The following is a 24,760-nucleotide window of genomic DNA, read 5'->3' as shown; positions in this document are numbered from 1 at the left end:
TCCAATATCTACCAGAGCTTTGAGGAACCCATCACGCCCCACTCTCATGACCCTACAACCAAGCCCAGAGTGGAGGCATCTCCCCCAGCGCTCCCAGTATTCTCCAGTAGATTTAGATTTCTCAGCCAGGAGAGGCACATCCATGGTTTTCCCTCCATCTCAGCGCAGTGGCCGGGTGTTTCTCCTCCTCTTTCCCACCCCCTCCACTGTCCGTGTCATTCATCACTCGAAATCTGCGCAGAAGAGGATGATGACTTCAGGGGGGGCTTCGTGGTTTTACCGGGCAAGGGAGGAATTGAAGCTAAAGGAGCTTCTCCTTGAGAAACCTCAGTCCTGGACTGAGAACCTCCTCTTTGAGGAGAAGAAATTCTTCTGAGGAGAGAAAAATGGAAGAAATTGCCTCCTGGAGAGGGGAGGTTGCTCCTGGGGGGGGCACGGGTCAAGCGTGGGGGAGTCACCTTGTAAGGAGTGGATTTTGGGGGGGGCTTCTGCAGAGGAAGTGATTCCTCCCCTTGCGGAGATTTGCTTTGCTGGGGAGAGGAACCAAGAATATCTATGGATGGACGGGTGGATGCCTAGATGATGGATGGATGAAGGGATGAATAGATGCGTGGATGGATGGGAAGATGGATGGGTGGATGGATGGATGAATAGATGAGGGTGGACAAGGATGATTCCACTTCTCAGAAGTGAGTGCTTCCGGAGAAACCCACCCCCAGGAGCCCATTTGGGGCAACACGGTTTCTTGGAGCAGCTGAGATCCTTCCCCGTCCCTTGTTCCCAGGACACGGAGCAGCTTTGAGGTGGGGAGGGCAAAGGGATGCTTAAAACCAGTTATTTTTTGGTGACTCCAGCAAGGTTTGGATCATTGGGCTCCATCTCTGCTGTTAAATCACCCCAGGGACAGACCCGGGCTCCCCATGGCTTTAACTCACGGGGTCCAGCTGCCTGAGGAGCACTTGTCAAACGGGGAACAGATACTTTGGGGACATTTTCCCTTGACTGGGTGGCTGCTCAGATCAGCTCCAAGCCCTGCTCGTGGCTGGGAGCAGCTTTGAGGGGACCACAGTGGGACTGTCACCTCCCAGACCCGCACGGCGGTGGCATCGGGGTGACGGTGCCGCTCTCTACTGTCTTTCCAGGAGTGAAATTTGGGGCTGGTGACTTGGCAGTGTCCCAGACCCACCCTCTGGCCAGGCTGTGTCCCCACTGAGGCTCTCCCACCCCATGTCCAGCTCCATCCATGGCTCCTCCAGCTCTCTCTGACAATGGGGACATCCCGTCGGAGGTCCCCTGTGGTGGCTTTCCCTGCTGAGCATCCTCTCTCACCACCGTCTCGGCTCATCGCTCCCCCTGGTCCCTCCCTGGGGTCTTTGCAAACTGCTCCAGGGAGGGGGTCCACGGGGGACACCAGTCCAAGGAGGATGGGGTGGCTCTCCCATGGCATCCTCCCCCTCATCGCATGGTGCTTCGTCACCTTCCAGACGGGTAAGGGTGGGGGGGTAAATCTGGGGAGAGGGGAGGGGAAGTTGAGGGGGCCGTGGTGCATGCACTTGGAAAACCAGTTCTCTCCCAGTTTACCCCCCTGCAGTCTCCCAGTATCCCCAGTCTCCTCGCTGGCATGGTGTCCTCCACCATGTGTCATGCTAGGACGGGCTTCATGTCCACCCAAGCGTCTGGGTGGTGTCAAGCTGCTCTGGGTCATCCCCCCCACAGGGGTTGCACCTCTGGGGCCCCAGGTCCATCCTCTGCAAGCTAGAAATTTTGGAGGGATGAAAAAAACCCCTGGATTTTGCTTCCACCCCCCCACCAAAGCAAGACCTCCCAGGAACTGGGCATCTTGCTTGTCCCTTCACTCGAGACCAGTCCTCCCCAATGCCTCCATGACCCTTGATGCTGCTCAGCACATTGTCCCTGGCCAAAGCAGAAGAACTGGGTCCCTTGCTGGGCTTTCCTGCCCAGTGGGGAGAGCTTGTGTGGGGCACAGGGCATTCTATAGGGCCGTATACCCACCCGTCTTCAGGGCAGAGCCACCCCTTCAAGGTTTCTTTTGGTTGCACATCACTGTGCAAAGCCCTCCCTCCATCCCTCCCTCCCTCGGCCTCCTTCGACTCGCTGGTGGAAATTTATGGGGCTCTGCAGTCAGCGAGGACGGCGAGCGATGCACCACAGGCTGACGGCACCGAAGACCGATGCCAACCACTTCTAGGCAGAGCAAAGAGCCTTGAGCTCATCATCCCAGCCCGGTGAGGGATGGTCCCTGGGCTGGGCTGCAGCAGTCTCTAGGATTGTGCCAGCCTCCACCTTGCAAAGCTGGACCAGTTAGCACCAGTAAGAGCAGCTGGAGGAGACTGGGAGTGGGATTTTCTCGGCCAGCGTTGCACTGCCCAGTGGGGAGAGCTTGTGTGGGGCACGGGGCACGCTATAGGGCCGTACACCCATCCTTCTTCAGGGCAGGGCCACCCCTTCAAGGTTTCTTGTGGTTGCACATCGCTGTGCAAAGCCCTCCCTCCCCTCCATCCCTCCCTCCCTCGGCCTCCTTCGACTCGCTGGTGGAAATTTATGGGGCTCTGCAGTCAGCGAGGACGGCGAGCGATGCACCACAGGCTGACGGCACCGAAGACCGATGCCAACCACTTCTAGGCAGAGCAAAGAGCCTTGAGCTCATCATCCCAGCCCGGTGAGGGATGGTCCCTGGGCTGGGCTGCAGCAGTCTCTAGGATTGTGCCAGCCTCCACCTTGCAAAGCTGGACCAGTTAGCACCATTAAGAGCAGCTGGAGGAGACTGGGAGAGGGATCACAGCCACCCAAGGGTGGGATTTTCTCGGCCAGCATTGTGTGGTTGACCTTGCACCACTCTTTGCTCCCCGGAGAACGGCCTTGATGGGGCTCATTTCCATCTCCACATCCCAGGGTGGGATTCACCGTCCCTGTCTGCTGGAGCAGAGAGGGGGCTTGCCCAGAATCACAGAATTATAGAATGGTTTGGGTGGGAAGGGACCTTAAAGCCCCCCCAGTGCCACCCCCTGCCCTGGGCAGGGACACCTCCCACCACACCAGGTTGCTCCAAGCCCCCTCCAACCTGCCCTTGAACCCCTCCAGGGATGGGGCAGCCACAGCTTCTCGGGGCAACCTGGGCCAGGCTCTCACCACCCTCCCACCAAACAAGTTCTTCCCCACAGCTCAGCTCCATCTCCCCTCTTGCAGGGTCCAACCCTTCCCCCTCCTCCTAGGGCTCCCCTCCCTCATCCAGAGTCCCTCCCCAGCTTTCCTGGAGCCCCCCTTCTTGAGGGACTGGAATGGTCACCCCCTTCCACTGGGGTGCATGGGGGTGGAAAAGGGGGGGTGTCAGCGAGCTCTCCCCCACCCCATTGCCATCCCTGTCTCCCCACAGCCTCCTGCCTGCCAGACCAGCGTGGCAGCCATGCTGAGGAGCGTCTCTTCAAGCACCTCTTCACCGGCTACAACCGCTGGTCGCGGCCGGTGCCCAACACCTCCGACGTGGTCATTGTGAGGTTCGGGCTCTCCATCGCGCAGCTCATCGACGTGGTGTGTATCAGGCACCCCAATCCTGCACGGTATCTGTCTTTTCACCAGGTGGTCCTACTGGTCTGCCACGCCAGGGTCTGGGGAACACTGGTGCAAAGTATCTGTCTTTTCACCAGGTGGTCCTACTGCTCTGCCACACCAGGGTCTGGGGACACTGGTGCGAGATTGTGTTCGGACAGCAGCAACCTCCTGGCCATCTCCAGTGGGTGACAATCAACCCACACTGTCTCCCTTCAACCTCCTATGAGCAGGGGGTCGCCATCCTTCCTCTCCATCCCAAACCCTCCCCTGGCAGCAGGAGAACATCAAGGAAAACTGGAGCTCTGCATCCCTGCCATGTCCTTATTCACCATCTACCCACCCTGGGGCACCACTGGGTTTGTCTGTCCATCCATCCCTCACTCATTCTTCGCATGAGCACCCATCTGTCCACTCATCTACCCCTTTACCTGTCCGTCTATCCACCCATCTACCTACCCATATGTCCACGTGTCCACCTGTCAACCTATCTATCTATCCACCTATCAACCTGTCCACCTACCCATCTGTCCATCCTTCCACCTACCGACCCTCGGGACTGTCCATCTGTCCATCCCTCAGAGAAGCTGGGCTGTACACTGCAATACGCTGTTTCTTGCTGCCATCTAGTGAGCAGATATCTCGGGGAAATATAGAAATATAGAATCGTTTTCTTTGGAAGACCTAAGAAGACCTTTAAGATCATCAAATCCAACCCTTAACCCAACACCGCCCAGGCCACCACTGACCCATGTCCCTCAGCACCACGTCAGCCTGTCTTTTAAATACTTCCAGGGATGGTGACTCCACCACTTCCCTGGGCAGCCTCTACCAAGGCTTGATTAACCCTTTTGGTGAAGAAATTTTTCCTAATATCCATCCTAAACCTCCCCTGGACTTGTACTGGTACCAGTTGCTCCCAGGAGCTGAACCCCAGATGCTGAGGGCAGAAAGTGAAAGCAGTAATTTGGGGGGCTGATGCCGTGATAGGGCAAACACTTTGGCTCTCCCTGCCCCTCTCCTCTCATCTCTCCCTCTTTCCCACCACAGGATGAGAAGAACCAAATGATGACCACGAACGTCTGGCTGAAGCAGGTAGGACCCTGTTCCCTGTCTGGGGCAAGGGCAGGAGCATATCAAGGAGGGCACAGAATTTGGGGCAGAAAGCCTTTGCTCGGGGGTCTTGGTGGCACCTCCATGGTGCTGTTCCTTGGCGGGATGCTGCCAGAGGAGGAGGAGAAAGGTGGCATCGGGCAGCTCAGTCCCACCAGACCAAGAGGCCTTGCTCTCTGTGCCCCCCTCCAGGAGTGGAGTGACTACAAGCTGCGCTGGGACCCGGCCGAATTTGACAACGTCACCTCCATTCGGGTGCCCTCTGAGATGATCTGGATCCCTGACATCGTGCTCTACAACAAGTGAGTGGTGTTGCCATGGTCCCATCCCATTCCATCCCATCCATCATCCCATTCCATCCTATGCCAGTGCTCCCTGGCACTTCTAGGCCCCCCTTCCCCTCCCCTGGACCTCCTGCCCCCATCCCACCCCCCTGGTAAGGATGCAAATCAATCTGCGTCTGTCTCCCCATGTCCAGTGCTCCTCCTGCCCCCCATCCCACCCCACTGGTAAGGATGCAAATCAATCTGCATCTGTCTCCCCATGTCCAGTGCTCCCACTCCCACCCATCTCCATGCTCTGGATGATGCTCAGGAGGGTGAAACCAGCACCATGCATGGATTCATGATGGGACTATGGCCTCAAATCAAGGATCATCCCAGCCCTGAGAGCTGGGGGAGCTCCTGACCCTGTTTCTTGGGCGAAAACCTTCATCTTCCTCTGACCTTCTACCTCTCCACCTCTACAGTGCCGATGGGGAGTTCGCTGTGACCCACATGACGAAGGCCCACCTCTTCTCCACTGGGACAGTGAAATGGGTGCCACCCGCCATCTACAAGAGCTCCTGCAGTATCGATGTCACCTTCTTCCCCTTCGACCAGCAGAACTGCAAGATGAAGTTTGGCTCCTGGACCTACGATAAGGCCAAGATTGACCTGGAGAACATGGACCACCACGTGGACCTCAAGGATTACTGGGAGAGCGGTGAGTGGGCCATCATAAATGCCATCGGCACCTATAACTCCAAGAAGTACGACTGCTGCACCGAGATCTACCCCGACATCACCTTCTGCTTCATCATCCGTCGCCTCCCGCTCTTCTACACCATCAACCTCATCATACCCTGCCTCCTTATCTCCTGCCTGACCGTGCTGGTCTTCTACCTGCCCTCCGACTGTGGGGAGAAGATCACCCTCTGCATCTCCGTCCTGCTTTCCCTCACTGTCTTCCTGCTGCTCATCACGGAGATCATCCCCTCCACCTCTCTGGTCATCCCTCTCATCGGCGAGTACCTCCTCTTCACCATGATCTTCGTCACGCTCTCCATCATCATCACCGTCTTTGTCCTCAACGTCCACCACCGCTCCCCCAGCACCCACACGATGCCCCGCTGGGTCCGTAGCTTCTTCCTGGACTTCATCCCTCGTTGGCTCTTCATGAAGCGACCCCCGGCGCTGCCTCCCCCCGAGGGGACCGCGGGGCAGTATGACCTCCCGGGGACCAGGCTCAGCACCTCCCGGTGCTGGCTGGAGACCGACGTGGATGACAAGTGGGAGGAGGAAGAGGAGGAAGAGGAGGAAGAAGAAGAGGAGGAGGAAGAGGAGGAGAAGACATACCCCAGCCGCATGCCCCAGGCAGGCTCCCGTGACCAGGGCGCCCAGTGCCGCTATGGCTGCGGGCGACAAGCTGGGAAGGCATCAGCGGGGTCAGCCCCCCGGGTGCCCCCCAAGGAGGAAGAGGAGGAGGAGGAGGCAGGATCAGAGCAGGGGCTGACACTGTCCCCCAGCATCCTGAAGGCCCTGGAAGGGGTGCAGTACATCGCGGACCACCTGCGAGCCGAGGACGCTGACTTCTCGGTGAGTGGGTGCCCCCAAGGGCTGAGGGGTGTGGGGGCTCCAACACTTGTATGTCCATGTGGGAGTCCCTGCTGGGACCCCCAGTTAAATCCCTGGCTGCTGAGGACCCACCTCGGATGTCCAGTTTTGGGCCCTTCATGACAAGACAGACATTGAGGAGTGAGGGAGCTGGGGGTGTTCAGCCTGGAGAAAAGGAGGCTGAGGGGAGACCTTCTCGCTCTCTCCAACTCCCTGAAAGGAGGGTGTAGCCAGGGGGGGGTCGGTCTCTTCTCCCAAGGAACAGGCCATGGGACAAGAGGAAACGGCCTCAAGTTGCCCCAGGGGAGGTTTAGGATGGAGATTGGGGAAAATTTCTTCCTGGAAAGGGCTGTGAAGCCTTGGCAGAGGCTGCCCAGGGCAGTGGTGGAGTCCCCATCCCTGGAGGGATTTCAAAGCCGGGCAGACGTGGTGCTGAGGGACATGGGTCAGTGGTGGTTTGGGCAGTGTTAGGTCAACGGTTGGACTCCATGATCTGAAAGGTCCCTCCCAACCTGGGCAATTCTATGATTCTGTGACCCAAAGCCAGGGCTAAGATCAACAATCACCTCTTGAGAGATGCCAGGGTCAGTTGAGGGTTCCTCCAGCTCCCATCCTTGCTGGCTGCGGGGATGTTGGCAGGGGTTCAAGACCAGGTTGAACGGGGCTTTGAGCAACCTGGTTTGGTGGGAGGTGTCCCTGCCCGGGGCAGGGACAGAACTGGATGATCTTTAAGGTTCGTTCCAACCCAAACCATTCTGTGATTTTAAGTCCCTCTCCTGCCCGTGCTGCCCTGCCCTGGGAGAGCAGCGATGGCCCAGCCTGCCCTGCTGGGACCCAGCTCAGGACCCTGCACCCCTACTTTTATCCAGGTGGTTTCAGAAAACCCTGGGTGGGATTAGCTCTGTCCCAAGCAGCCTCCCCGAAGAAGTCCATCCCCCAGCCCTGCTGCTCCAGGAATTTCCCAAGACACAGGGGTATCTCCTCACCTTGAGACAAACAGTGGATGTAGACGAAGCCCTGGATGGTCTCCTAACCCCAAGAGGTCCTCACAAACGGGGGGCTGCATCCTCTGCCCGTGCTCACAGCCCCTTTCTGCTCCACAGGTGAAGGAGGACTGGAAGTACGTGGCCATGGTGATCGACCGCATCTTCCTCTGGATGTTCATCATCGTCTGCTTGCTGGGCACCGTGGGGCTCTTCCTCCCGCCCTACCTGGCGGGGATGATCTAGGGGCTGGGCCAGGCTGTGGTGGGGATGGCAGGAGATGCACGGTCCCTTCTCCTGGGAGGAGACCTTCCCTCGCCCTGGGAGGACATGGGTGCAACCATTGAGGACACTTGGATGGGAAAGGCAGGGTGAAGGAAGGGCTGTGCCAAGGGGTCACCTGGGGATGGTGGGGATGGATGGTGGTCACAGCCATCCTGGCACGAAGAAAGGCATGGTACAGGTTCTCCATCGCCTGAGCACAGGCTGGAGGCATCTAGGAGAGGCATCTGCCTCCTCGAGCTGCTCCAAGTCCTACCCAAAACCCAAGAGCTGCGTCTGGTTATGACTCCCAATGTGTTGGCCAAGAAGAGGGGACATCCCAGCTGCTTTAGGACACACCCTGACCTCCGGGTGCTCAGGACCACAGGCTGGTGAAGTCATGCATGACATGGGACAAGCAATAAGGCTTTGGATGGTCCATGCAGAAGGGGTACAGCCATGGGAGGAGAGAGAGAAAGGTCCCTGCTCAGCTGCATGGCTCGTAGGTTTCTGCTCTGCAAAGCCCACCCCAGGAGCAGACCCTCCACAACCCACTGGCACCAGTGGTCGCTTCCACACCATCCCACACCGGAGCTTGGGGTGCCAGGGGGGTGGGAATGGCCGACCCAGAAATAGGGGTGGCTTGGAAGGGAAAACCCACCCTGGGGAATGGGACAACCCACCCAGACACAGCCAGAGAGAGCCCAAGGACCCCGGGAGCTCAGGGAATGCCAATGCTGGTGGACTCCACTGGTGTGGGGAGAACAAATCCTCCTCCTCCATCTCACAGCAGATCCCAAACTGATGATCGCTGCAATCCAGCTTTTAATATCTAGCTTCCAGAACATCTCCTCTCTTCTTCCATGCCCTGAGAAACACCAGGTTTCTCCTGGCTTTTCCTCTCCTCCAGGAGCCCTACCCATGGTGGTGCTGGACGCAGTCTGAGGGGGGGTTTCAGAAAATACATCATGCTTTTAGGAGCGAAATGGGCTGGAATAAATGGTGCCATGGAGGGATGTGCCCATCCCAAGGGTGTTGCAGCCTTTGGTTGGCTCAACCTGGACCATGGGGCAGAGGGGGAACTCGCTCCCCGTCCCCACTTTATCCCTCCAGCCCCCTCTTGCCAGCCACAGCCATCAAACCATCACCCACCACCCCTCTCTGGGTGATAAGGCCACCAGGGCTCAAGCTCTAGGGTGACCACATCCTTCTTTTGTGGGGGACCCCATCTTCACAGTTGTGCTATCCCACATGAACCACCTCCCAGCAGCCTCCACCATGGCAGGGGGTTGGAACAAGATGGTCTTTAAGGTCCCTTCCAACCCAAACTGTTCTATGATTCCTGATGCTCTTCCAGAAGCAAATATCTGCAGATACTTTCTTGGGGTGGGAGCAGGTGGAGTCCAGGACACCTGTATGGATTGTAGGCTCAAATGGGAGGGAAATAGGGTTCCAGAGAGGCTGTGGATCCACCAGACCCAGGTTCACCCCAGAAGGTCCCCTGGGGAGGCTGCCACCAGGATGGCACTTCCCCACGCTGGCGAGATACCTCAGCTCTGAGCGGGACAACCTCCTTCTGCAGAGGTGCTGGTGACCAGGGGAGGTGTCCCCAGGGTAGGGGAAGGGGGTGACGAGGCAATTACAGGCAGGGCAGGACTTTTGTGCATGGTTTATCTCAGCTGGAATGAACAGCGCTGTGGGAAGATGCTGGGGAAAAGCCCGAACCGTGACGGTTTCCAACTGGGAAGCACAAACCGAACAGAGACTTGGTTTTGCCGTTGGTGCTGACACAGAGCAGCTGGGAGGGCACTCAGCTGGAGGAGGAACCGTGCTCCTGGTTTGTGTCACCGAAAGCTGTGGACACCGAGGTCCCATCCCTCCCCCCTCGCCGTGCTCTGCAGGCTTGGAACTGGTCCGACTCCGGCCACGGGCACCACAACTGGCTCCACCACGGTGCATGGAGCCACCTCCCACCATTAAATAAATTCTTCTATACAATGTACAAGGAAACCCCTGTTCCCTGTCTGGGGCAAGGGCAGGAGCATATCAAGGAGGGCACAGAATTTGGGGCAGAAAGCCTTTGCTCGGGGGTCTTGGTGGCACCTCCATGGTGCTGTTCCTTGGCGGGATGCTGCCAGAGGAGGAGGAGAAAGGTGGCATCGGGCAGCTCAGTCCCACCAGACCAAGAGGCCTTGCTCTCTGTGCCCCCCTCCAGGAGTGGAGTGACTACAAGCTGCGCTGGGACCCGGCCGAATTTGACAACGTCACCTCCATTCGGGTGCCCTCTGAGATGATCTGGATCCCTGACATCGTGCTCTACAACAAGTGAGTGGTGTTGCCATGGTCCCATCCCATTCCATCCCATCCATCATCCCATTCCATCCTATGCCAGTGCTCCCTGGCACTTCTAGGCCCCCCTTCCCCTCCCCTGGACCTCCTGCCCCCATCCCACCCCCCTGGTAAGGATGCAAATCAATCTGCGTCTGTCTCCCCATGTCCAGTGCTCCTACTCCCACCCATCTCCATGCTCTGGATGATGCTCAGGAGGGTGAAACCAGCACCATGCATGGATTCATGATGGGACTATGGCCTCAAATCAAGGATCATCCCAGCCCTGAGAGCTGGGGGAGCTCCTGACCCTGTTTCTTGGGCGAAAACCTTCATCTTCCTCTGACCTTCTACCTCTCCACCTCTACAGTGCCGATGGGGAATTCGCTGTGACCCACATGACGAAGGCCCACCTCTTCTCCACTGGGACAGTGAAATGGGTGCCACCCGCCATCTACAAGAGCTCCTGCAGTATCGATGTCACCTTCTTCCCCTTCGACCAGCAGAACTGCAAGATGAAGTTTGGCTCCTGGACCTACGATAAGGCCAAGATTGACCTGGAGAACATGGACCACCACGTGGACCTCAAGGATTACTGGGAGAGCGGTGAGTGGGCCATCATAAATGCCATCGGCACCTATAACTCCAAGAAGTACGACTGCTGCACCGAGATCTACCCCGACATCACCTTCTGCTTCATCATCCGTCGCCTCCCGCTCTTCTACACCATCAACCTCATCATACCCTGCCTCCTTATCTCCTGCCTGACCGTGCTGGTCTTCTACCTGCCCTCCGACTGTGGGGAGAAGATCACCCTCTGCATCTCCGTCCTGCTTTCCCTCACTGTCTTCCTGCTGCTCATCACGGAGATCATCCCCTCCACCTCTCTGGTCATCCCTCTCATCGGCGAGTACCTCCTCTTCACCATGATCTTCGTCACGCTCTCCATCATCATCACCGTCTTTGTCCTCAACGTCCACCACCGCTCCCCCAGCACCCACACGATGCCCCGCTGGGTCCGTAGCTTCTTCCTGGACTTCATCCCTCGTTGGCTCTTCATGAAGCGACCCCCGGCGCTGCCTCCCCCCGAGGGGACCGCGGGGCAGTATGACCTCCCGGGGACCAGGCTCAGCACCTCCCGGTGCTGGCTGGAGACCGACGTGGATGACAAGTGGGAGGAGGAAGAGGAGGAAGAGGAGGAAGAAGAAGAGGAGGAGGAAGAGGAGGAGAAGACATACCCCAGCCGCATGCCCCAGGCAGGCTCCCGTGACCAGGGCGCCCAGTGCCGCTATGGCTGCGGGCGACAAGCTGGGAAGGCATCAGCGGGGTCAGCCCCCCGGGTGCCCCCCAAGGAGGAAGAGGAGGAGGAGGAGGCAGGATCAGAGCAGGGGCTGACACTGTCCCCCAGCATCCTGAAGGCCCTGGAAGGGGTGCAGTACATCGCGGACCACCTGCGAGCCGAGGACGCTGACTTCTCGGTGAGTGGGTGTCCCCAAGGGCTGGGGGGTGTGGGGGCTCCAACACTTGTATGTCCATGTGGGAGTCCCTGCTGGGACCCCCAGTTAAATCCCTGGCTGCTGAGGACCCACCTCGGATGTCCAGTTTTGGGCCCTTCATGACAAGACAGACATTGAGGAGTGAGGGAGCTGGGGGTGTTCAGCCTGGAGAAAAGGAGGCTGAGGGGAGACCTTCTCGCTCTCTCCAACTCCCTGAAAGGAGGGTGTAGCCAGGGGGGGTCGGTCTCTTCTCCCAAGGAACAGGCCATGGGACAAGAGGAAACGGCCTCAAGTGGCCCCAGGGGGGGGTTAGGTTGGAGATTGGGGAAAAGTTCTTCCTGGAAAGGGCTGTGAAGCCTTGGCAGAGGCTGCCCAGGGCAGTGGTGGAGTCCCCATCCCTGGAGGGATTTCAAAGCCGGGCAGACGTGGTGCTGAGGGACATGGGTCAGTGGTGGTTTGGGCAGTGTTAGGTCAACGGTTGGACTCCATGATCTGAAAGGTCCCTCCCAACCTGGGCAATTCTATGATTCTGTGACCCAAAGCCAGGGCTAAGATCAACAATCACCTCTTGAGAGATGCCAGGGTCAGTTGAGGGTTCCTCCAGCTCCCATCCTTGCTGGCTGCGGGGATGTTGGCAGGGGTTCAAGGCCAGGTTGAACGGGGCTTTGAGCAACCTGGTTTGGTGGGAGGTGTCCCTGCCCGGGGCAGGGACAGAACTGGATGATCTTTAAGGTTCGTTCCAACCCAAACCATTCTGTGATTTTAAGTCCCTCTCCTGCCCGTGCTGCCCTGCCCTGGGAGAGCAGCGATGGCCCAGCCTGCCCTGCTGGGACCCAGCTCAGGACCCTGCACCCCTACTTTTATCCAGGTGGTTTCAGAAAACCCTGGGTGGGATTAGCTCTGTCCCAAGCAGCCTCCCCGAAGAAGTCCATCCCCCAGCCCTGCTGCTCCAGGAATTTCCCAAGACACAGGGGTATCTCCTCACCTTGAGACAAACAGTGGATGTAGACGAAGCCCTGGATGGTCTCCTAACCCCAAGAGGTCCTCACAAACGGGGGGCTGCATCCTCTGCCCGTGCTCACAGCCCCTTTCTGCTCCACAGGTGAAGGAGGACTGGAAGTACGTGGCCATGGTGATCGACCGCATCTTCCTCTGGATGTTCATCATCGTCTGCTTGCTGGGCACCGTGGGGCTCTTCCTCCCGCCCTACCTGGCGGGGATGATCTAGGGGCTGGGCCAGGCTGTGGTGGGGATGGCAGGAGATGCACGGTCCCTTCTCCTGGGAGGAGACCTTCCCTCGCCCTGGGAGGACATGGGTGCAACCATTGAGGACACTTGGATGGGAAAGGCAGGGTGAAGGAAGGGCTGTGCCAAGGGGTCACCTGGGGATGGTGGGGATGGATGGTGGTCACAGCCATCCTGGCACGAAGAAAGGCATGGTACAGGTTCTCCATCGCCTGAGCACAGGCTGGAGGCATCTAGGAGAGGCATCTGCCTCCTCGAGCTGCTCCAAGTCCTACCCAAAACCCAAGAGCTGCGTCTGGTTATGACTCCCAATGTGTTGGCCAAGAAGAGGGGACATCCCAGCTGCTTTAGGACACACCCTGACCTCCGGGTGCTCAGGACCACAGGCTGGTGAAGTCATGCATGACATGGGACAAGCAATAAGGCTTTGGATGGTCCATGCAGAAGGGGTACAGCCATGGGAGGAGAGAGAGAAAGGTCCCTGCTCAGCTGCATGGCTCGTAGGTTTCTGCTCTGCAAAGCCCACCCCAGGAGCAGACCCTCCACAACCCACTGGCACCAGTGGTCGCTTCCACACCATCCCACACCGGAGCTTGGGGTGCCAGGGGGGTGGGAATGGCCGACCCAGAAATAGGGGTGGCTTGGAAGGGAAAACCCACCCTGGGGAATGGGACAACCCACCCAGACACAGCCAGAGAGAGCCCAAGGACCCCGGGAGCTCAGGGAATGCCAATGCTGGTGGACTCCACTGGTGTGGGGAGAACAAATCCTCCTCCTCCATCTCACAGCAGATCCCAAACTGATGATCACTGCAATCCAGCTTTTAATATCTAGCTTCCAGAACATCTCCTCTCTTCTTCCATGCCCTGAGAAACACCAGGTTTCTCCTGGCTTTTCCTCTCCTCCAGGAGCCCTACCCATGGTGGTGCTGGACGCAGTCTGAGGGGGGGTTTCAGAAAATACATCATGCTTTTAGGAGCGAAATGGGCTGGAATAAATGGTGCCATGGAGGGATGTGCCCATCCCAAGGGTGTTGCAGCCTTTGGTTGGCTCAACCTGGACCATGGGGCAGAGGGGGAACTCGCTCCCCGTCCCACATTTATCCCTCCAGCACCCTCTTGCCAGCCACAGCCATCAAACCATCACCCACCACCCCTCTCTGGGTGATAAGGCCACCAGGGCTCAAGCTCTAGGGTGACCACCACCAGAGTGGCACTAGAACCCCCCCAAACATCCTTCTTTTGTGGGGGACCCCATCTTCACAGTTGTGCTATCCCACATGAACCACCTCCCAGCAGCCTCCACCATGGCAGGGGGTTGGAACAAGATGGTCTTTAAGGTCCCTTCCAACCCAAACTGTTCTATGATTCCTGATGCTCTTCCAGAAGCAAATATCTGCAGATACTTTCTTGGGGTGGGAGCAGGTGGAGTCCAGGACACCTGTATGGATTGTAGGCTCAAATGGGAGGGAAATAGGGTTCCAGAGAGGCTGTGGATCCACCAGACCCAGGTTCACCCCAGAAGGTCCCCTGGGGATGCTGCCACCAGGATGGCACTTCCCCACGCTGGCGAGATACCTCAGCTCTGAGCGGGACAACCTCCTTCTGCAGAGGTGCTGGTGACCAGGGGAGGTGTCCCCAGGGTAGGGGAAGGGGGTGACGAGGCAATTACAGGCAGGGCAGGACTTTTGTGCATGGTTTATCTCAGCTGGAATGAACAGCGCTGTGGGAAGATGCTGGGGAAAAGCCCGAACCGTGACGGTTTCCAACTGGGAAGCACAAACCGAACAGAGACTTGGTTTTGCCGTTGGTGCTGACACAGAGCAGCTGGGAGGGCACTCAGCTGGAGGAGGAACCGTGCTCCTGGTTTGTGTCACCGAAAGCTGTGGACACCGAGGTCCCATCCCTCCCCCCTCGCCGTGCTCTGCAGGCTTGGAACTGGTCCGACTCCGGCCACGGGCACCACAACTGGCTCCACCACGGTGCATGGAGCCACCTCCCACCATTAAATAAATTCTTCTATACAATGTACAAGGAAACGCAAACAGTCCCTCCGGCCACCGCTCCTGGGGACCACCCCTGGGATGCCAGCTCCCCCGGCCACCAGGTCCCCCTGGTGACACGCCGCCCGCGGCCATCTGTCCTCGGAGGGGCCGAGGGACGGACACACGGAGATGGGGGCAACTAGGGAAGCCACCGAGCCAGAGGGACCTTCAGCTGCCCTCAGGGACGGCCAGGTCCCCTCCCCAGCCCTTTCCAGGGACGAGTCACCAGATGCCTCCCTTCTTCAGAAGACCAACGAGACGACGCTAAAGACACGAGCGGCTGCAGGAGGAGGGGGGACAGGGAGGGCAGGACGGCCAGGCCACAGGAGACACACAAAAGCCAGCTCCTCCGCAACGCTCTCCTCCCATCTCCGTCCACCGGAGCACGGGGGGTCCCTCTCCTCCTCCTTTCCTTCCCCACCCCTTCTCCTTCCCCCTCTCTCTCTCTCTCCACCCTTGCCTTCACTCCAAGCACAGCTTCACCAGGTTGGCCTGGACCTTGGCTTGGTCCACGGCATCCAGGAGGTTCTTGGCGTCCACGGCCAGGGTGTGGGAGGCCGTCAGCATCTGCCTCTTGCACTCCTCGCTCAGCGAGGTGACGGCGTTCTGCTGCGCCAGCCGCATCTTGTTGATGAGGTCGGCCAAGTCCTTGTTGAGCAGCTTCTGGGTCCCCTCGATCTGACCGTGACAGGCAGGGGGGTTAGGGATAGGGGTGCCACCAGCACCCGACCCCACGCAAGACCCCTTTCTCCTTCCTCCCCCTGGTCCTACCTCGGTGCGGGAGGCAGCGGGCAGGATGGGCAGGATCTCGTCGACGCTGCCGATCAGCTTCCGCAGGGAAAGGCCCACGTTCTGCAGGGAGGATGGCAGGGTTAGGATGGCTCCAGGCACAGGCACAGGGAAGTGGGACATGGGAATAGTCTGTGTCATCAAGCCAAGGATCCCATTTGGGAGAAGGACATGGTGGGAGGCAGGGAAAGGCCCACGTTCTGCAGGGAGGACGGCAGGGTTAGGATGGCCCCAGGCACGGGCACGGGGAAGTGGGACATGGGAATAGTCTGTCACTGAGCCAAGGATCCCATCTGGGAGAGGGGCATGGTGGGAGACTCTTCCATCGTTGACCAAGGACCCAATAGAGGAGGAGGGAGTGCTGGAAACTCTCCCACCATTGACCCAAGGACCCAATGGAGGAGCAAGGACTGCTGGAAACTCTCCCACCATTGACCCAAGGACCCAATGGAGGAGCAGGGAGTGCTGGAAACTCTCCCACCATTGACCCAAGGACCCAATGGAGGAGCAGGGAGTGCTGGAAACTCTCCCATCGTTGACCACGGACCCAATGGAGGAGCAGGGAGTGCTGGAAGCTCTCCCACCGTTGACCCAAGGACCCAATGGAGGAGCAGGGAGGGCTGGAAACTCTCCCACCATTGACCCAAGGACCCAATGGAGGAGCAGGGAGTGCTGGAAGCTCTCCCACCATTGACCCAAGGACCCAATGGAGGAGCAAGGACTGCTGGAAACTCTCCCACCATTGACCCAAGGACCCAATGGAGGAGCAGGGAGTGCTGGAAGCTCTCCCACCATTGACCCAAGGACCCAATGGAGGAGCAGAGCGCGTTGAAGCCTCTAACCATTGACCCAAGGACCCAAGAGTGGAGCAGGGCAAGTTGTAAACCCTCTCACCATTCACCCAAGGACCCAATGGAGGTGTAGGGCACATTGGAAACTCCCATCATTGGCCCAAGGATCCAAAGCAGGAGGTGGGAATGTTGGAAATGCTCCCTCCTATGCATGTGGGACCTTCTTGAGAAGGATGCTTGGTGGATGATGCTCGGCAGACTCATTCCCCATTCCCTCCCCCATTGTCCTCTCCCTGCTGTCCCTACCTTCACCACGAGGATGTAGCCCTCTGGGGGCAGGAGGGTGATCTCATTCTTCAGCTGCAGCACAGCCCGCACCAGGTCCATGACGTTGCTGTACACGGTGTCATCTGTGCGGTCCAGGTTGGCGGTGGGGGCCGGTTGGATGGACTGTAGAGGAACAGGGACATGTTGGGATCAGATGGACCGAGGGGGCAAGTAGGGAAAGACCACCAGCTACAAGGAGCCCTGGACACCTCCCACCTGCAACCTCAATGCTGCTGGGTTTGTCTGACCCCTCTGGGGCCTGGGAGAGACAGACAAGGCCCATCCTGCAGATGCAGAGGGATGATGGAGGTGGAGGAGGAGAACTGGGACCATGGTGGCCCCATCCGGGGACGTCTTACCTGTGCCCCAAGTCTTGGAGGCTTCTGGGGGGGCCCCGTGAACTCCGCTATGCCGTCAGTAAGGGAAAGAAGGAGAGTCACTCTGGCTGTCCCCTCGGACACAGGGACATGTTGCAAGACCCCAGGGACCCGTTCCACGCCCCACACCACCCTGGAGAAGCGTGTCCTGCTGTGGCTGGACACCTTGACCCACCCCAAATGGGCCACCTCCCAGGGCCAGACCCCCTTGGACCCCCATGGCCAGGACAGGAAGACCCCCCAGCTCCTTGGACAGGCAAAGCTTCTCCCCAGGATCTGGGAATTCTTTCATGGAGGATCCCAAAGCCGGGGGAGATACGGCCCCATGGCTCCTGGCAGCACAGTGTGGGGGTCCCTGCTTGCAGCCCCAAAGTGGGAGCTGCTGGGTGGGGGTCAGGGGCAGCCCCACACCCCGGGCAGCTCCGGGCACTCACTGTAATCCGTCTCCTTCTCCGGGAGCAGCTGTGGAGGGAAGAAACAGGGAATGAGAGGCACAAAGTCCCATCTGGAGGCAGTGAAGAGGGAGGAGGCATCACCATCCCCTCCTGGGCTTCTGGTGGGGAGCTCCAGACCACCAATATTTCACCCCGTTAACAATTGCAGATTAATTTTCCCAACGTGAGGGGAATGTATATAAATATTTATCACCCGTCCATGCCAAAGCAAATCCAGACACCCCCAAGGAGAAGGACCCCCCTTCCCTGCACCAAAATACACCCTGACCCAGCCTCTCCAGGGCCAGCACCACTCACCGGGGGAGGGTTGTTGTTCATAAACACCGTTGGGTCCTGCAAAGGGGGAGAAGCTTTGTGAGAAACGTGGAAAAAAGGGAAAAGAAAGGGAAGAAGAAGGCATTTTCTTGTTTTCTGGGAGCCTCATGAAACACATCACAGGAACGTTTCTCTGCAGGGGCTGGGAGTGTGGGAGGGGAAGGGGCTTCATACCCATGGGTGGTCCCATCTCCATCCCATCCTATCCCCCCTATCTGCTCCCTGCCTGCTCCTGGGGTACCAGAACCCATCAACTGCTGCTAAAAAAAAAAAAATAAAAGAAGTTTAATTGAAGCAGTTGTTTGCAGCCACTTGTGGGGGCGAGGGGAGCTGGGCTTTGCTTCACTGGCTGCCTGGATCCATCAAATGAAAAGATTTTCTGTCTCCTCCCCAGCCTGTCTCACCGCAAGCTGATGGATTAGTCACACATTAGCTCTCTCCAGATCTTATTTCAAAAGCGTTATAAAAGCTCATTAAGACGAGACTGCAAGTATTTAAAGTTTTGTCCAAGTTTCCAAATACTCATTTGGAAACGAAGCAGCTCCGTGAGGTTCTTACGGGTGTAGGAAATAGAGGTTTGGCTGCTGGAGGAGCTGTTCCTCCAAAGAAAACTGGGTTTTCCAAGCCAGGAAGAGCAACCTCAATGGCTGCTGTGGCTGTTCCACCACCTTCATGGGGGTGGCAAGGGCTGGAGGCCACTCACCAGGGACTTCTCCTCCTGCCGCAGCCACTGGTAGTCCTCCACCATCTGCTTCTGCTGCTTGTCCAGGACCTGCCGCATCCTGAGCCTCTCCATCTCCCAGAGCTTCTGCGCCTCCTCCCTGCTGCTGGGACGGAGGAAGTCTTCCTCCTGGTGTGCAGAGATGGTGGTAACCAGGGGGTTCAAGACCCAGAGCCCCCCCTGATTTCAGCACGGGACCCAGAGCCCCACTCCGGGCATGCAAGCCATGCACCAGACCCCAACAGCTATGAACCCCCAGGCTGAATTTGGGGAGAACCTGGGTTTCCAGCAGGGAGAGGAAGCCACCAGGTGGTCCTATGTTTCCCACCACCGCATCCTAGCACCTTCCATGGGCAGCATGCATGGGTCACCATGGGGAGAAGCTCATCGTGCCCGTGGTGTGGCCACAATTGGCACCACGGTTGTGACAGCACAGTGGGCAGAGCATCAAAACAGGCATCCCACCACCCAGCTCTGATTTTGGGGCTGGAATAACCAACCCCAGCAGGCTGCAGACCACTGCTGGCATCTCAGGTGACAACGTCAAACATGATCCAAAGCCCTGAGGAGCGGCAGCCAAACGTTTTTAGAGATGTCCACCAACATGTCTTTGTGCAAACACGTATAGCAGGGGGCTGGAGACACCCTGGAGCCCTTTCACTGAATTTCACTGAATTTTAGAGTTGGAAGGGACCATAGAGATCATCTAGTCCAACTCCCCTGCTGAAGCAGGATTGCCCAGAGCTTGTCAGAGCGTGTTACTCAGGAGCATCCAGGCAGGGCTTGAAAATCTCCAAGGAAGGGGACTCCACACCCTCCCTGGGCAGCCTGTCCCAGGGCTCTGTCACCCTCACCGTGAAGAAGTTTCTCCTCATATTTGAGAGGAACCTCTTATGTTCCAACTTGTGCCCGTTGCCCCTCGTCCTCTCACTGGGAACCACTGAAAAGAGTCTGGCTCCCTCCTCCTTCAACCCTCCCTTGAGATACTTGTAGGCATTGATCATGGGCTTGATCCCTCCAACCAGCACCCATGGGGTGGATGGATCCCTCCAACCAGCATCCACGGGGTGGATGGATCCCTCCAACCAGCACCCACGGGGTGGATGTATTTGACCCTCCCACAGGTGGATTGGGAGCAAACATTGAGCTGGAAGCAGCGGAGGCGGCAGCGCAGAGCAGAGCGTGGTGCAGCGAGAGCATCCCTCCCAGCAAGCCTTCTCCTCGGATGAGGCCACCGGGGACTGGGATGTCCTCTGGATGTCGCAGGATGAGAAAAGAATCCTCCTCTTACCCTCATGCTGTGGCGCTTGAAGACGTTGTGGCGGTTGAGCGGTGGGGTGTGCAGGGAGTTGGCCGGAGACTGGTACTCCACGGGGTTGGTGAGGGTGGGCGAGCTGGCACACAGACCCTCGGGCACCTGCGGGTGAGCAGGGGTCGGGGGGCAAGCAGCGGGGTGGCAAGGGCACAAAACAAGGCCACGGGGGTGTTAGTGCGGACAGACGGACAGACAGACGGAGCAGACGACGCGGGGGACAGCGGCTTTGGCACCCAGAGCGGCCTCACGCCCACCCAACGCAGCAGGATGGGGACCTTCCTCCCCTGCTCGGCTCTTCCTCGCCCCGAGCACAGGGTTGAGATCTCCCTCGCTGCTGATGAAGCCCCTGGCCCAGCCCCCAAAAAAGAACACTCAAAATCGTTGCTCTTGAGGGTTTCATCGTGGTGCCACAGGGACCGGCACCGCTCCTTGGAGATGGGTTGACCTGTTCTCCCACCAGGCAGCCAAACTCAGCCCAGGTCACATCAAAACTCCTCTCCCTCCCAGCCAGGTGTCAAAATTGCCCTTCCCTAGGGCAAAAGTCTCTCCACCAGCTCCCAGGGATGGACAAAACATGGGGTGGGCAGGGCTGAGACCATGAGAGGTGTGGTGTCCTGCTGGCAAGGTGGCTGGAGGCACTCGGTGGTGGTGTGGGCCACCTTGGAGCCCCAAAAGCCACGAGCCCCCAAGGACTTGAGCTCCAGGCAGGGTTTTCCAGCGTCAACCCCTTTGCTCACGTCCCTGTGGGATGCTCCAGCCACGCATCCTTACCTGGAACTGCAGCTTGGGAACCAGGAGGTTGTTCTGGGGTGGTGGCTTGTACCTGGGTCTGCTGGGCTACAGGGAGCAGAGGAGGGAGAAACACACGGTGGGTGCAAGATCGGGGAGGGCCCACTTCTGCAGCACCCACCAACAGGTCGAGGTAGGGTCATGAACCCGCCTTCACTGCCTTCTCCTCACCTTCGGAGGTGGCTCCTGGAAGGATGGCTCCATGATTTTGGGAGGCCGGTGGCGGTTGTTCCTCTCCTGCTCCTTGGCCAGCTCCTTCTCCATCAGGTAAATGTCACTGCAGGGGAAGATGGGGGGTGACAGCCCCGGGAGGGAGCATTGACACATCTCCCATAGCCCAGAGCGTGGGGATGCTCCAGATGGATGGGCCATAGAAAACACAAGGGAACAAGAAGGGATGGGAAGAGTGAAGGGAAAGGACTGGGAGGACATTCCTTGGTCATGGCCAACCACACCAGCATCGCCACGGCTGGCCCCAGTGCAATGTGGGGTCAGGACTCTCCTGCAAGGCCCCTCCTCAGGAAGCAAAGCATCTCCATTTCAGCCCAGGCACCACCACCCTGAGTGCAGGTGGGCTCAAATGGTCTGAAACGGTCCTAGGAGTTTGGACTTGGCCAGAAAACTCCAGACCCAAAATCTCATGCATCTTCATTTTTCTCCTTCACCCAACTTGCCCACCCTGACATCAAACCATGGCCCTCCCCACCCCATCATCGGTCCCCCCACCCACCCTGCTCACCTCAAGCTGCAAACCAAGTCCTTGAACTTGGGCCTTTCACTGGGGTCATAGTCCCAGCAGCGCGTCATGAGGGTGTAGAGGACGGGGGGGCAGAGGTCAGGCTTGGGCAGGCGGTCCCCCCTCTCCAGCACCCCGATCACGTCCTTGTTCTCCAGCCAGAAGAAGGGCTGCTTGCCGTAGCTCAGGATCTCCCACATGCACACAGCTGTGGGAGCAACATGAGGAACCTCAACTGATGCTACAGCTGAGGGGCCGGCCCCTTGCTCGGGTTTTTGGGGACGTGGTGACATCACTACTTTATGGTGTGACACCAGGTCACTTGGCTGCTCGGCCTTGCTGGTCTCTGGGTGAAAAATGAGCAGAGGAAAGAGCTGGCTGCTCTCCCAAGAAGCTACAAGGAGCCCACCTCCTGGTCACTGCTGGCCCCCATAGAGTTGTTAGGGACAGACAGATGGACAGAGGCCATGGGGATGGGTGGACAGGCAGGAGGATGGATATTTGGAGGGGCCAGAGTTTAACTCAGCCCTCGCAACTATCTTGACTTCACTAGAGCAGAAAGAAGCATCTAATGATGGTTGAATTGGAGGAAGCTCTGCCCCAGGAGCCCTGTCCTCAAGGGCAGGGCTGGGATAACCCCACCGCCCTGGAGCAGGATGTGCTCCTGTGCTTCCAGATGATGCCACAGAAGGTGGATGATGCCCAGGACCCTGCTCTGTCCCCATCCCACCACTCACCAAACATCCAGACATCACTGGCCGTCGTGAAGCGACGGAAGTTGATGGACTCGGGTGACATCCACTTGATGGGGAGCCGGGTGATGGAGGCTGGAGGGAGAGACAGATGGTGGCTGTGCTCGGTGCAGGATGGGGATGGAGCAGCCCCAGGGCAGGGCAGCGAGGTCTCACCATGGTCTCTGCCCTCCCAGGGATGGAGAGGGCCCCAACTCCATCACGCAATCCCTTACCTTTATAGTACTCCTCATCCTCGATGTACCTGGAGAGCCCGAAGTCCCCCAGCTTCACGCACTCTGGGGAGGCCACCAGGATGTTCCTCACAGCAATATCCCTGCAAGGAGAGAGACTCTTGGCCAGGGAGAAGGGACAGAGAAGGGTTGGAGAAGGGACAGAGAAGGGTTGGAGAAGGGACAGAGAAGGGTTGGAGAAGGGACAGAGAAGGGTTGGAGAAGGGACAGAGAAGGGTTGGAGAAGGGACAGAGAAGGGTTGGAGAAGGGACAGAGAAGGGTTGGAGAAGGGACAGAGAAGGGTTGGAGAAGGGACAGAGAAGGGTTGGAGAAGGGACAGAGAAGGGTTGGAGAAGGGACAGAGAAGGGTTGGAGAAGGGACAGAGAAGGGTTGGAGAAGGGACAGAGAAGGGTTGGAGAAGGGACAGAGAAGGGTTGGAGAAGGGACAGAGAAGGGTTGGAGAAGGGACAGAGAAGGGTTGGAGAAGGGACAGAGAAGGGTTGGAGAAGGGACAGAGAAGGGTTGGAGAAGGGACAGAGAAGGGTTGGAGAAGGGACAGAGAAGGGTTGGAGAAGGGACAGAGAAGGGTTGGAGAAGGGACAGAGAAGGGTTGGAGAAGGGACAGAGAAGGGTTGGAGAAGGGACAGAGAAGGGTTGGAGAAGGGACAGAGAAGGGTTGGAGAAGGGACAGAGAAGGGTTGGAGAAGGGACAGAGAAGGGTTGGAGAAGGGACAGAGAAGGGTTGGAGAAGGGACAGAGAAGGGTTGGAGAAGGGACAGAGAAGGGTTGGAGAAGGGACAGAGAAGGGTTGGAGAAGGGACAGAGAAGGGTTGGAGAAGGGACAGAGAAGGGTTGGAGAAGGGACAGAGAAGGGTTGGAGAAGGGACAGAGAAGGGTTGGAGAAGGAGGGGGGATGGAGGGGGGATGCTCACACCAGCTCACCAGGCTGCAAAAAGTGTCTGCACCAAAGGGTGCTGCCAGCTTCTGCCTCCTGCTGCTCCCCACCTGCCTGTCCCCCCATGGACCCTGCTGTCCCCTGCCTCTCCCACCACCCTCCCCAGCTCCTCTTCCCTCCCTGCCCTACCTGTGCACGCAGTTGATGGCCTCCAGGTAGGCCAGGGCTTTGCTGATCTGCAGCGCGTAGAGGATGAGGGTGGGCACGGCCAGGCAGTGCTTGTTCTGCTCCAGGTACTGCCCCAGCTGCAAGGGAACAAGCCAGGGGGGGGTCAGGGACCAAACAGGGGGCAGGAAGGGTGGCAGGATGGGACAGGATCTGGTGGTGGGACCCTACTCACCTCTCCGTAGGGATAGAGCTCCATGATGATCCAGGTGGGCTCCTCTTCGGCGATGCCGATGAGCTTCACGATGTGGGGGTGGTCCAGCTTCTTCATCAGCACTGCAGGGAGACCACAGCCAGGTCAGACACCCTGGAATGGGGGGTGTCCCTTCTCCAGGAGCCCAAACCTGGGGTGTGGGGACAGGTCTCTGCCATGGAGCCACAGACAGAGCAGGAGGAACTGCCAGTGACAGCCAAGTGTGTCCCCAAAGAGTTTGGGGCTCCCAATTTCTAGCTCCCCAGGGATCTTCATCCAGGTGGTGCCCATCTGGTCTCACACAAGGATTTAGCAGCCTTTATTGCCCTCCTGGTAGCCATCCCCCCCCATAAACCAGGTGTTTTGGAGAAGAGCCATGTCACAGGGGTGAGAGGATGGGCCACCTCCTTCCTCCTGCTCTGTCCTGTGTTGCCACGGGGATTTGTCCCCAGGCAGGGACCAGAAGATGCCAGGGCATGGTTCTACCATCCCCACCATTGCAGTGCTGCAGGCACCACCAGGTCCCCCCCATATCTGTCCTCTGCCCCACTCTGTGAGCCCCAGGGGGGGGACTCTGAGCTCTGTCCCCCCCTCAAAAGTCAGCAAGACCCGCCCCCCAACGTACCCGCCTCGCTCAGGAACTTGTCCTTGTTCTCCGGGCTGCAGTCCTTCTTGCAGGTCTTCACCGCCACGTTGACCCGCTCCCCTTTCTGCAAGGAGAAGGAGAGGTGGGGGGATGCTTTGCCCCATTCCCCCCCCCCCACCAAGGCCAGGGAGGAGGCAGAAAGGGCAGGGAGAAGGCAGGGACACTCACTGGGGTGGTGTAGACTCCCTCGTAGACCTCTCCAAAGAAGCCTTCTCCCAGGATCCTGCCCAAGGTGACGTCCTCCCGGGAGATGCCGTAGAGCTGGACTTTAGGGACAAGGGGAGGGGGGCAGAGGTGGCAGTGCCAGCT

The 24,760-nt window shown here is 58.4% G+C and overlaps 3 protein-coding genes across 3 annotated transcripts in view; 2 read left to right on the top strand and 1 right to left on the bottom strand.

Annotated features, from left to right (window-relative positions):
* Positions 1–1,226: 1,226 nt before the first annotated feature.
* LOC106899180 (neuronal acetylcholine receptor subunit alpha-2) lies at positions 1,227–8,861 on the top strand. Its single transcript, XM_014960887.1, has 6 exons — positions 1,227–1,488; positions 3,395–3,549; positions 4,618–4,662; positions 4,873–4,982; positions 5,429–6,536; positions 7,658–8,861. The coding sequence occupies exons 1-6, from the start codon at positions 1,269–1,271 to the stop codon at positions 7,781–7,783; spliced, it is 1,764 nt and encodes a 587-aa protein (XP_014816373.1). The 5' UTR covers positions 1,227–1,268; the 3' UTR covers positions 7,784–8,861.
* Positions 8,862–10,573: 1,712 nt separating this feature from the next.
* On the top strand, positions 10,574–13,557 carry CHRNA2 (cholinergic receptor, nicotinic alpha 2). The gene is made up of 2 exons (XM_014960888.1): positions 10,574–11,604; positions 12,725–13,557. The coding sequence occupies exons 1-2, from the start codon at positions 10,642–10,644 to the stop codon at positions 12,848–12,850; spliced, it is 1,089 nt and encodes a 362-aa protein (XP_014816374.1). The 5' UTR covers positions 10,574–10,641; the 3' UTR covers positions 12,851–13,557.
* A 991-nt stretch (positions 13,558–14,548) lies between these two features.
* The window catches only part of PTK2B (protein tyrosine kinase 2 beta), a gene marked incomplete at its 5' end in the record, with an annotated part of 14,606 nt that continues 4,394 nt past the window's right edge, over positions 14,549–24,760 (bottom strand). Inside the window, 17 exons of the mRNA XM_014960884.1 lie at positions 14,549–15,589; positions 15,683–15,763; positions 16,798–16,941; positions 17,178–17,224; positions 17,630–17,657; positions 17,948–17,983; positions 18,669–18,815; positions 19,978–20,103; positions 20,773–20,838; positions 20,962–21,067; positions 21,530–21,734; positions 22,264–22,353; positions 22,494–22,594; positions 23,577–23,692; positions 23,788–23,888; positions 24,431–24,515; positions 24,620–24,717. Coding sequence (XP_014816370.1) covers positions 15,374–15,589; positions 15,683–15,763; positions 16,798–16,941; positions 17,178–17,224; positions 17,630–17,657; positions 17,948–17,983; positions 18,669–18,815; positions 19,978–20,103; positions 20,773–20,838; positions 20,962–21,067; positions 21,530–21,734; positions 22,264–22,353; positions 22,494–22,594; positions 23,577–23,692; positions 23,788–23,888; positions 24,431–24,515; positions 24,620–24,717 — 1,793 coding nt within the window. The remainder of the gene's footprint in view (positions 15,590–15,682; positions 15,764–16,797; positions 16,942–17,177; positions 17,225–17,629; positions 17,658–17,947; positions 17,984–18,668; positions 18,816–19,977; positions 20,104–20,772; positions 20,839–20,961; positions 21,068–21,529; positions 21,735–22,263; positions 22,354–22,493; positions 22,595–23,576; positions 23,693–23,787; positions 23,889–24,430; positions 24,516–24,619; positions 24,718–24,760) is intronic.

This window comes from Calidris pugnax, unplaced genomic scaffold (genome assembly GCF_001431845.1).
Source record: "Calidris pugnax isolate Ruff unplaced genomic scaffold, ASM143184v1 scaffold602, whole genome shotgun sequence".
Taxonomy (NCBI): domain Eukaryota; kingdom Metazoa; phylum Chordata; class Aves; order Charadriiformes; family Scolopacidae; genus Calidris; species Calidris pugnax.
This window is presented reverse-complemented; position numbering and strand designations above follow the sequence as displayed.

What these genes read in the sequence shown, in the direction of transcription:
- LOC106899180 (XM_014960887.1), top strand. Translation starts at nt 1,269, where the DNA reads ATGGGGACATCCCGTCGGAGGTCCCCTGTGGTGGCTTTCCCTGCTGAG. An exon ending in GACATCGTGCTCTACAACAA is followed by an intron (nt 4,983 to 5,428) that starts GTGAGTGGTGTT and finishes CCACCTCTACAG; the next exon opens with TGCCGATGGGGAGTTCGCTG. An exon ending in CCGAGGACGCTGACTTCTCG is followed by an intron (nt 6,537 to 7,657) that starts GTGAGTGGGTGC and finishes TCTGCTCCACAG; the next exon opens with GTGAAGGAGGACTGGAAGTA.
- CHRNA2 (XM_014960888.1), top strand. Translation starts at nt 10,642, where the DNA reads ATGAAGTTTGGCTCCTGGACCTACGATAAGGCCAAGATTGACCTGGAG. An exon ending in CCGAGGACGCTGACTTCTCG is followed by an intron (nt 11,605 to 12,724) that starts GTGAGTGGGTGT and finishes TCTGCTCCACAG; the next exon opens with GTGAAGGAGGACTGGAAGTA.